The 12,346-nt window shown below is 44.5% G+C and overlaps 1 protein-coding gene across 1 annotated transcript in view; it reads right to left on the bottom strand.

The window, feature by feature from the left end:
• Positions 1-12,346, bottom strand: part of TPST2 (tyrosylprotein sulfotransferase 2) — a 201,340-nt gene that overhangs the window by 51,172 nt on the left and 137,822 nt on the right. Inside the window, exon 4 of the mRNA XM_029571546.1 lies at positions 7,602-8,540. Within this exon, the coding sequence (XP_029427406.1) occupies positions 7,602-8,449 (848 nt within the window). The 5' untranslated portion in view covers positions 8,450-8,540. The remainder of the gene's footprint in view (positions 1-7,601; positions 8,541-12,346) is intronic.

Below are 12,346 nucleotides of genomic sequence, written 5' to 3'. Positions count from 1 at the left end.
ACATCCACAATGAATCTGCAGGGGATATTTGCATATAGCAGATAAGTTATCAGGACCAGTTAGTGCAATGAATGCAGCAGTTTGTCGGGTGCTGTTCTAGCAACAGCATCACTGTTCACTTCCTTCACAGCAACCCAGGCTAGAAATTTAAAAAAAGAAAAAAAAATTTCACTCCCTCACCATTTAAATCTGGAAATACCATACAGCTTTGTCAATACACCTCAATCCATGTGTGTATTCTTGCAATTGTTCATGCTCTGGACTTTATTTGGGCAACAAATAAGAAAAGGTGCCAAAATCTACATCATTTCAGTAATGCACCAAAATGTCCACCATGCACAAGGCTTGAACCATCAAATTCAACTCAACTGGGAAATAAATCTGGATTCAAACTCAGCTGTGACCTAATCCCCCAAGACATGGCGAGAAATGTTTTTTCCTCCTCCTCTCACATACACAGTAGTAATCTGAATAGACTGTTCTTTAATCTTCCACATAATCCGGACTCATTTTGAATTGCCAATTGCACAACACATCCAATAAGAGAAATATTGTGTATTTGTTCCCCCCTCCCCTCCTCGGGAACTAAAGATACATCACTATTAAAAGGATGATAAAGAAAAAAAAAAGGAGTACATTCTTGTACAAGTGTGGGCTCATATTACAAATAATATTTCTGTTCCTCAAAATTAGCATCCCCATGAAATATTTAACCAAGTGATCAATAATCCTTATCCATTATTAAAAAAAAAAAAAAAAAAAAAAAATGATTTGTACAATTCCATAGCCCTCAGGAAAGGTACCTAACATAGGCTGACCAAATTGCATTGAATGAAGATAGGCAATCATTTTTAACAGCAGTTAAGGAGGACAATAGTTATAGTCTGTGCATATTATCTAGGACCTGAGAGAAAGGTGGCATCTGTTCAGGTTTTCAATGGGCAGCCACAACCAGCCTACCAGCAATGAAAAATTTGCACACTTGCTGGTGTTTGGTTAACCCTGGTAGAGGATAGCTAAACGCCAAAGCTGTGGCAGATGAGCAGTGAGCATCAAAAAGTTTCCCCAGCCATTCAAACACCAATTTCCAAAAGACAGTTATTTTATCGCATTGCCACCAGATGTGTAAGAAAGATCCTAACGGTCCACACTGGCGCCAGCAAGATTGTGAAAGACGTGGGTAAATCGTAGAGTCTCTCAGATGTGAGGTACCATCAATAAAGCATCTTATAACACTGTTCTTGAAGGAGTGTAGATATATAGCATTTACCAGCCAAAAGGTAGAGCCTCATCCAAACCCTAGGTCCTAAGGTTTGACCCAAATCTCTTTCTCAACCAGTTACATGTGGGCTGGGGCATTACTAGGAGCTGAAAGGAGGAGATTAAATCTTAGAGATAAGAACATAAGAAATTGCCATGCTGAATCAGACCAAGGGGTCCATCAAGCCCAGCATCCTGTTTCCAACAGAGGCCTCTTCAGCCTTTCCTCATAGGGGACCTGTTCAATCCCCTTTATCATTTTGGTTGCCCTTCTCTGTACCTTCTCCATCGCAACTATATCTTTGAGATGCGGCGACCAGAATTGTACACAGTATTCAAGGTGTGGTCTCACCATGGAGCAATATAGAGGCATTATGACATTATGACAGATAGCTATGCTTTCTGGGTGACGTCCTCTAGCGGCACAGGGCAGAGCTTTCTGTTAGTATGCATTGCTCTGCACTTATGAGCAATAGTTTTCCGCGTGATTGTTTCTTCTCTTCAGCTGATATTAAAGCTATTACAGCAAAGCAGTGGTCCAGGGAGAAGGGTGGGACTGCATGGCGAATTCACCCTATCTTCAGAAAACACTGTTTATGGTAAGCAAACTTGCTTTTTTCCCCTATCGATAAGCAGACTGAATTAGCTATGCTTTCTGGGAGACCCCAGTCCAGGGTTGCTAATGTATGCAGAAAAGATAGTTTACCTGGTCACTACAGAGATGTGAATGCAGTTGATCTGCGTGCAACCTGCCCAGAGCGTGGACCGCTTTGACCTCCAACTGTATTACGCAAAACTACTGCTTGAGGCAGTAATGAGATGTAAAGATATTTATGGACAACCAAGTCACTTCTTTGCAGATTTCTATGGAAGAGGTGCACCACAGATATTGCTGTGGCTCTCATTTGATGTGCCTTGACTGAGTCCATAAGCTGCGAAGAATGTGAAGAGTAGCAAAACTGAATACACTGAGGTATCCAATTTGTTATAGTTCTCTCTGCTGCCGGGTGACCTGGTGCATTTGGGTTAGATGACACATAGCTGAGAAGTTCGTTTAGTTGCATGCCAATGCTCTTTTACAATCCAATGTATGCAGTAACTTTTCCCTATCGTTAGTATGAGTTTGGGAAAGAATGTAGGCAGAGTAATTGTTTGATTCAGATGAAGAACTGATACAACATTCAGTAAAAAGGATGGATGCGATCATATGACGACTTTGTAATGGTAAAACTGCAAGTAAGGAGGGTAATGAATTAATGCTTGTAGTTCACTGACTCCTATCTGAAGTTACTGCAATCAGGAACACCACTTTCCATGTAAGGTACTTCACAGCCACTGTCTCCATGTGTTCAAATGGGGGAGGGGGAACATGAGCTTTTCAAGAACATTCAAGACCCATGGAATAAGTGGCTTGGAGATTGGAGGATAGATGTGAAAGAGCCCCTTCATGAACTTAGAGATCAGAGGAATTGAAATGGCAAACTCATCCTCAGGAGTGGGGTATGCCGCTATTGCGCTCAAATGAACTGTTGGAGGACGTTGCCAGTCCTGATATAAATAATAGGGATGTGAATCGTTTTTTGACGATTTAAAATATCGTCCGATATATTTTAAATCGTAAAAAATCGTTAGAGGCGCGATACAATAGGAATTCCCCCGATTTATCGTCAAAAATCATAAATCGGGGGAGGGGGGAAAACCGGCACACTAAAAACAACCCTAAAACCCACCCTGACCCTTTAAAATAAATCCCCCACCCTCCCGAACCCCCCCAAAATGTTTTAAATTCCTGGGGTCCAGTGGGGGGGGTCCCGGTGTGATCTTCCACTCTCGGGCCACGGCTGCATTAATAGAAATGGCGCCGGCGCCATTTTGGTTCCTGTCCCCCGACGTCACAAGCACAGGAGATCGCTCCCGGACCCCCGCTGGACCCCCAGGGACTTTTGGCCAGCTTGGGGGGGCCTCCTGACCCCCACAAGACTTGCCAAAAGTCCAGCGGGGGTCCGGGAGCGACCTCCTGCACTCGTTGCCGTATTGCAAAATGGCGCCGGCCGTATTGCCGGCGCCATATGGCCGTATTTGCCGGCGCCATTTTGCAATACGGCCGGCGCCATTTTGCAATACGGCAACGAGTGCAGGAGGTCACTCCCGGACCCCCGCTGGACTTTTGGCAAGTCTTGTGGGGGTCAGGAGGCCCCCCAAGCTGGCCAAAAGTCCCTGGGGGTCCAGCGGGGGTCCCGGAGCGATCTCCTGTGCTCGTGACGTCGGGGGACAGGAACCAAAATGGCGCCGGCGCTACTTCTATTAACGCAGCCATGGCCCGAGAGTGGAAGATCACACCGGGACCCCCCCCACTGGACCCCAGGTAATTTAAAACATTTTGGGGGGGTTCGGGAGGGTGGGGGATTTATTTTAAAGGGTCGGGGTGGGTTTTAGCGTTGTTTTAGTGTGCTGGTTTTCCCGCCCTCCCCCAATTTAAACGATTTTTAAAAAAACAAAACCGCGACGATCAGATTCCCTCCCCCCCCCAGCCAAAATCGATCGTTAAGATGATCGATCACACGATTCACATCTCTAATAAATAATGTATGTAAATAGCATAACAAGAGTTCAGGGCTGCAGGAAAAAGTATTGATTTCTCTTGTCATGCACCTTTTGTGGTATCTATACCATTTTCTAGTGTAGCTCTCTCTCTTGATGGTTTCCTAGCAGAGACTAGGATGTTTTGAATGTCTAGAGATAAGTGGAGATGGTCTAATACACTCTTTTCAACCTCCAAGGGGTCAGATGGAAGGAGGATTGCATCGGATGTAACAGGGCACCGTCCTCCTGTGGGAGGATGTCTGCACTGTTCCCCAAGGGAATCTGAGGAAGAATAGAAAGGTGAACAAGATAAAAGCATACCACATTGTCTTGGCCAAGCTGGAGCAATTATGAGATCTATGTTTACTATGCACTTCTGTAGTGTCCGAGATATTAGAGGTATCTGAAGGCACACATAGAAAAGACCTCCCATCCAGGGAATGAGGAACGCATCTTGCGAATACCTTCTGGGACTCTGATAAACTGACCAAAGACGGCATAGTTTTGCATTGTGCTCTGTCCACCAGGTTATGTCCAGTTTCATAGTCTTCGTTAATGCCACCTTAATGGAGGCTAGTTGTCAGAACTGGGACCACTGGAACCTGAGATCCCACTGTAGACGACACATATGAAGACAAGCACAAGAGAACGTAAACTGCTGCAGCCATATGCCCCAACAATGTTAGAACTTCCCATGCAGAGGATTGGAATTGCTGATATAGGTGAAGTGCTACGGAACGTAGGGACTTAACTCTCTTCTGGAAGAAAGGTTTTGCACGCTACAGTTTTTATCCTCGCTCCTATGAACTGTAGGATCTGCATAGGGTGGGAGGTTCTATTTTTCGTAATTTATGATGAAGCCTAGATTTTCTAGACAGAGAATTGTGTCCATTAGATGTACTTGCAGTGTTTCTGAATGCGGAGACACTATTAGTCGTCCAGGTAGGGAAAAATCCTTATTCTCTTTTTCTGGAGATGGGTCACAGCTATGGCAAGGCATTTTGTGAAAACTCTTGGGGGCAGACAGGCCAAAATGGGAGAACCTTGTACTGGTAATGCTGGGAATTGACCTGGAAGCAGAGGTAACGCCAATAGGATTGGTGTTTCGTGATGTGGGAATATGCATTCGTGAGATCCAGTAAGCACATCCAATTGTTGGGTTGGAGGAATGGCAGAATTGATTTGAGAAAGGTCATCTTGAACTTTTCTTTCCGAACAAACTGGTTGAGAAAACTAAGGTCCAGGATCGGACTCAGGTCACCTGATTTCTTTGGTATGAGGAAGTATTGGGAGTAGAATTCCCTGTAGCATTGCGAATGGGGTAGAATACGTATAGCCATCTGATAGAGCAACGACTACACTTCCTGATGTAACAATGCAGTTTGTGACTGATTCAGGACTGGAATTATAGCATAAGCATTAGAAGGCATTTGCTTGAAATTCAGCTTGTAGCCATTTCAAATGATGCTTAAAACTCAACAATCTGAGGTGATGGACTCCCAGGAGAGGTAGAACTGAGCTATCTTACCCCCTTTGAGTGGTAGTTGTGGTCTAGGCCCTTTCAAAAATTCTGCTGTGGATTTTGGGCTGGGCCCTGTCTGAGGCCGTTGGCCCCTCAGGCGTCCTCTGGAATGATTTTATATCCCTTGCTGCCTGGGCAGCTGGTAAGCCTGGTAAAGTTATGATCTGAAGAAAGGAGTTTGCCAGTCAGGTTGCCTCTGGTAGTAGGGTTTCTTAAATTGACCATAACAGCGCCTCGATGATTCCAGTTGCTCTGCTGGAGAAGTGAGGAAAGAACTGCTACATTTTGATCTTTGATTTGGGAGACAGCCTCCCTAAGATAGTCTCCAAACAGGTTATCTCCTTTGCATGGTAAGTCCGCTAGCTTACCATGGACATCTTCCCTGATGATACTTACATGGAGCCAGGCTATTATTCTAGCTGCTATCGAAGCTGCGCTCGTATGTACAGATGTTTCAAAGGCTTTGTATATGGTTCTTAAGTGCAGTCTATCAAGGGTTATAGGGGGGAGGGAAACAATCACCCACACCCCCTGGAACAGATTGTTTTAAGGCTTGTACGCATTCGTATAAATATTGAGCAACATAAAATTGATGGTGCTGAATCCTGGCATTCAACATCGCCCCTTTGAAAAAAAAACTTTCTGACTGAACTTGTCAAGGATCTTATTGTCTCTTCCAGGAGGTGTATTGGAATGGAGACAAGACATCTTAGCCTTACACATCGCAGATTCCACCAATACTGACATTTGAAGGAGTTGTACTTCCCCATAGTGATGAGCCTTGCACATTTGGAACTTTAGGTCCATTTTCCATGAAACTGTTTGCCCTGTGTACAGGGTCTCCCAGGTCTTATCCAGGAATGTATCTAAACACAGAGTGGGATGGCAATGCCATTGGTTCCAAAGGGACATCAAAGTTTTTCAGAACTCCCAATGTTTCCAACCTCTGATCAGGAAGTTTCTTGGTCTCTATTTTCAAGGCCTACCCCATCTTGTCAACAAATTTTGAATAGGTCAAATGTTCCGGGGGTGATGACAGCTCTGAAGAAATCTCGGGGGAAAGGGTGGGTGAGAAGAGCTTCTTGGAGAAGTTGGTGGAGAAAAAAATGTCAACGTCTGGTTCTGGTGATGCACTTTGTTCTTGGCCCCCGCTCTGGTCAAATGGGCTCCGGGGATGAAAGAGGGTCTAGGGATGAGAGTTCCTCCTCTGCTGTTGGACTAGGCCATTGAGGCTAGTGCTGCTCAGTGTCAAGCAAGGAGAAGAATGTCTTTATGGATGTGTGATATCTGGGTCATGGTTTGTGAGGCCGCCCTCCCCTGCATGACCGGTTGCTTTGCCCTGTGTGGAGTGGAAGTCTGTTCAGCATCTGATCGTGACTTGGAAGCAGATCTCCTGTGCTCTCTGAGGCATAAGCATAGCCACCTGCAGTATGAAGGAGTCTGGTCCTCTATGATGCTCAAATGGTGGTAAGCTTTGGGATGCTGATTTGTGCCTCTTGGCGATTGGCTCCTGCAGATGAGGATATTACCTCTTCCGATGAGATACCCAAGATAGATCAGAATAAACTGAGGGAATTTCTCGACATCTGACTGGTCAGCCCCCCCCCCCCAAATGAACTCTTTTCAAGCAGTTGACCACATCCTCAAACTTTCTTAGATGAAAGAATCTAATATGGAAAGTGCTGCCTCTTCATTTACAAACTGGCAATATTTCATATCGCTTAACAATGCAAGTCAACAATCCAGAAACCTGAATTACTGCCTTGTTCCTAGCAAGTTTAAATAGACCACTTAGTAATAGTTAATACAACAATTTAAGTTTATTTACACCTTCAAAAAAATCTAATTTGTTAATTTGTAAGGTAAGACTTCCCCTATGCTAAAGTCACGTGGACTCTTGTTTTCAAGAATAGCTTTTGCCATTTTGCCTAGCACTGAAGCCAAGTTCACTGGTCTATGAGGAAGGAGGTTTAAATACATCAGAAGTAATTACTGTGATTAAAAGCACATTTCTTAAAACACTACAAGTTGTCAGTGATGTAGTGTTAAGACCACTGGGAGAGTGCGTAAAGGTGACAAGAGGTCCAATTAAGTCAGACCAATCATCAAATTCAGTAGTCAATGCCAAACAAACATGGGATACTAGTCACTCCCAAAACCAAGTTTTGATGAAGGATGACAAAAATAGATTTTACTCTGCTCTACTGAAAAGAAAAAATAAAAAGGTTACACTCACTTGGATAGTGATACTCCTCCAGGTTTCCCAATCAGCTCCTCGTGATGCAGCACTGCATCGTCCCATGAAATGTCCAAGAAATTCATAATAGTCTGCATGGATAGCTGGGGATGCAATACCAACTGTTCGTAGTAGACGGGCAGGCACTTGGTCTGTCCCATTTCCAAGCACTGGGAATACATGCTCTCGATCGCTTTGCTCCATTTGGTAAGACAATCTCGATAGCTGGTCAAATCGAAACCAGCTATTGTAACTTTCCTGGTGATCATAGAGTGCACAGAAGCACGCCCATCCCGAATCATCAAAAGAAACTTGGAGTTTGGAAATAATCTAGAAAGATAGAGTGAGGACTTTAGAGTAAAAGGGTCTTTGTTACATAAATACCTGGCTGGCTCGCCATGTTTGGCTATGATTTCCAATATAAATGCCTGAATTGCAGAGTCCAAAACCTGGTCAGTCACCCCAGCTTCATCCAGACGCATTTTTTCACGCCCTGATTTGGACCATGCATGGCGCATGGCCAACACTCTGGGAATAATGCGGGTCTCCTCCCCGCAGCGGATATCCGGGTGAGCGTCCAACATGGCTCTCATTAATGTTGTGCCACTCCTTGGTACGCCGCCAATGAAAATTAGAGGCATTTTCTTGCTGTAGCGGTATTCAATATTATTGGCATCCAGCATTACTAACTCTTCATTCTCCGGCCTCATGACCCTGCGATTTCGCCTGCTGTACTCATCGCCAAGTATCTGTTGGCATTCCAGCATTTGCTGGCCAAGATGCATGGCCACCACAAACACTACAGTGAGACATAACATCAACAGCATCCTCCTCATTGTAACCCTCATTCTGGTTTTGATCCTCTCCACACATGAGATATACTGAGATATTCTGGGTGTTTTCAGCCTTCGGTTATGATGCAACTCTTCCACTCTACCCCTGAAAAGAAAAAAAAACCCAAACATACATGTTCAAATATATATTTATATGCATATGACTTTAGAGTAAAAATTAAAAAACAAAAAAAAACTTTCCTTGGCAGTAGGTGACAAAAAACAATTACATAATGTTTAAAAAAAACAAAAAAAAAAACCAACTACTGCAAGCAAACCAAATCTCAAAAAAAGCTCATCAAAACAAAATAAAATTTCTTGCAATGTGAAAAGATTTCTATAACCACTGTGAATAGAACCCCATAACATGCTCAATTCCAGGAACAACCCATTATCTCAATGACAATACCCTTGTTTCACCACCTTAGTGGCTTCTTCAGGGGACAAGCTCTATAGCATATAACTGTTTGTTTAAACAGTGTATATCACCTGCTGCCAAGGAAAGTTTTGACTGTAGTGTGCATATGAAATCACCATATTTTCACTCAAAATTGTGTGTTTCGAAAAATATTTTTGGAACCTTTTCAAAACAGTTATTCAGTGGACTCACATTTTTTGGTAGGTCCAAGACAGGCTATAATTAGCCCTTTTCCCTCTGCTACCGATATTTTTTTTTTTTTTTTTTTAAATAGACCAAAATTCCCAGAACATATTTAAATTTGTAAATGAGGTAAAATGATAGGTAGCTCCATCCCTCCCCTTGCCCATTTGAATTTTAGGGTTAATATAACATGATGCATATTTTCACCGATTAGTTTTCATGGGCTGTTTCCTAACAGTTATGTGCTGATTAGTAGAAGGAAGGACGGAGGTCCTACGAGTGAAAAACCATAAGACAGGTAGCAGCTGAGCATTACTATCATAAAGTTTAGTGACATACTGATGTAAAAACTTGAATTTTGATTTTCAATGCTGCTGTAAGCACAGCCCAGGATCTCCTTTGACCAGAGTGGCTTTACAGAACATGGATATGCTAACAGAACTGCCATGAGCACACGTCTGCTCATCCTTACACCCAAACCTAGAGCGCGCCTCAAAACTGATACTTCAAACGGTACAAAAAACCCCCCAAAAAACAAAAGTTAGCAGCCTGGCATAATAATTCTTATGGTTTAACATAGTTGCTGCTGAACCATCTTGCTAAAATGCACACGGGATTATGCTAGCTGGATGGGGAGGAGGGGAAACCCCTACATAGTCATGAAGGAAGGCTCTTACAGATCTCATCCCTGGTTGCAATTCAGCTGAAAATTAAAAAGCAGCAGCAGCAACTGGCAGGAGGCCACCCGCCCCCTCCCGAAAATGTGATACCTAATTTGTAAGGTAGATGAGGACAAAAAACAAAAAAAGAGGGGGGGGGACCATGTCCCTTCCTTTTTTGAAAATTTTCTTTCAACAAAAGGTTCAGATTCCCACTGCGGCATGTTCCAAAGCAAAATAACCTATTCAATACCTTTGAAGAGACAGATGTTAAGCCTGATTACATTAGCTAATTATATGCTAGCTCTGCACAGTATAAACTAATCCTCACAGCCACTTTTTTTTTTTCACACTGTTTTTGTAGTTCTTGGGGGGGGGGGGGGGGGGGGGGGGGGAACGACTGGGAAGGAGGTGGCACTGTGTGACCACTGTGAGGACAAACTCCCTCTTTCATCCATTGTGGGACTTCAGTGAAACCACTTCCTCTTCTCTTCAAAACATCAGTTCTCTCTGAAAAGCTGTTTTTCAGGTCGGGCACCAAAGCTGGTGCCGTGCCACTCCAAAAGAGTCTGTATATGTTTCTGGAAGCTTTAAATCCTCTGTAGGTTCAGATGCTCTTTAAGGAGGGCAAGTTTCAGAAGAATTTATGTGGGTGGGGGGAGGAGAAAACATTAAGAAGAGAAATTCCCGAGGGTGTGATACTGGGGCTTTAGATCAGAGCAGGAAAAAGTACACGTACAGATGGCATTTTCAAATCTACTCACGTTCCAAGCAAAAATTCTGCTTGCTAATGATATAGTGTATAATTTGAACTGGTGACCATTTTTAAAGTGAAGGTTCTTGTGTACTTTTCCCTTTCAAACTTGGAGCATAGACTGCGAGAAAAAAGTACATGTAGATTTTGCATCAATGCAGGTAGTTAGCGCAGTTGCTTACCTGTAACAGGTGCTCTCCTAGGACAGCAGGATGTTGGTCCTTGCAGATGGGTGACATCAGGTGGACCAGCACAGTGAGCATGCCCAGCATGCTGCTATCCATACGTCCACACGAGGTCCCCCTTCAGTCTCGTAACATAGAAAAAAAAGACTAGCGAAAAAGATAACACAAACCGGAAGGAGAACCCAACTCCACGGGGAGGCAGGTGGGATTCCTGAGGACTAACATCCTGGTGTCCTAGGAGAATACCTGTTACAAGTAAGCAACTGCGCTTTCTCCTAGGACAAACAAGACAGTAGTCCTCACAGATGGGTGAATACCAAGCTCCAGGCTGCTCCCGGCAATGACCAAAACCAACAGGTACCGAACAATGTACCAACAGGAACAACATCTACGGTGCTGTTCAGCAATAGGGAGATAGCCTAGTTCCAAACAAGGGACCTTAGGTAGGAAGAATTGGGTTTAAGCCTGGAAGAGATTGTGTAGGACACAATCTCTTCCAGGCTTAAACCCTTGGCCAAATCTACAGTCTTGTCCAAACAGTAATGCATGGTGAACGTGTGTAGGGACCTCCATGTTGCAGCCCTGCGGATTTCGACAATGGAAACCACTCGTAAGTGGGCCACCGAAGCCGCCATCATCCTCACAGAGTAAGCTTTAACTCAGCCTTCTAGTTGAAGGCCTGAGTGCGCTTAGCAGAATGAGATGCAGTCCACTAGCCAGTTGGATAAGCTCTGTTTGCCCACCGCAATCCCCAGTCTATTCTTATCATAAGATATGAATAGTTGGGTGGACTGTCTATGGCCTGCTGAGCGTTCTAAGTAGAAGGCCAGAGCTCTCTTGCAATCCAACATATGTAGAGCCCGTTCCCCTTGGTGGGAATGGGACCTGGGAAAGAAAGTGGGCAATACGATGTGAAAATCAGACATGACCTTTGCAAGGAACTTAGGATGCGTACACAGAACCACACGATCATGAAAGAATTTCGTGTAGGGCGGGTACGTAACCAAGGCCTGAAGCTCGCTTACTCTATGAGCTGAAGTGAACACCACCAGGAAAAGGACTTTCCAGGTGAGGGATTTCAGCTCACAGAGGTGCATAGGCTCAATGGGAGAACACAGGAGCCGCGCCAATACAATGTTGAGATCCCATGACACAACAGAAGGCCGCAGAGGAGGCTTCAGCTGAAGCAGGTCTCACATAAAGCGCCAGCAACCCCATTATGGTAAGCACTGATCGCACTTCAGATGGACTGACTGAGGTGGTTTTGAGCCCAGTCTCAGAAAGGTGCCACAAGTAGTCCAGAAATCTTAGCACTGGGCAAGTGAATGGATCTAAGCCTTGTTCCTTACACCAGACTGAGAACGACTTCCACTTCAATGTATAAGATTTCCTGGTGGAAGGTTTCCTCGAGGCCACCAGCACCTGGGACACATTATCAGACAGGATCAGGGGCTGAAGGACTAGGAACTCAACATCCAAGCCATCAAGGACAACGCCCAGAGGTTGGGATGGTGCAGCATGCCAGGGTCCTGAGTTATCAGGTCGGGCGCAGTCCCCAGGCTGATGGGAGCCCTTATCGACAGGTCTCAAAGGAGAAGGAACCAGACTTTCCTGGGCCAGTATGGTGCTAGTAGAATCATGGTCCCCTGGTCTCAGAGCTTCAGGAGAGTCCTCATGAGAAGTGGAATAGGAGGATATGCATACAGGAGACCT

Source organism: Rhinatrema bivittatum, chromosome 11 (genome assembly GCF_901001135.1).
Source record: "Rhinatrema bivittatum chromosome 11, aRhiBiv1.1, whole genome shotgun sequence".
Taxonomy (NCBI): domain Eukaryota; kingdom Metazoa; phylum Chordata; class Amphibia; order Gymnophiona; family Rhinatrematidae; genus Rhinatrema; species Rhinatrema bivittatum.
The sequence above is the reverse complement of the archived record's forward strand: the minus strand, read 5'-3'. Positions and strand labels throughout refer to the sequence as shown.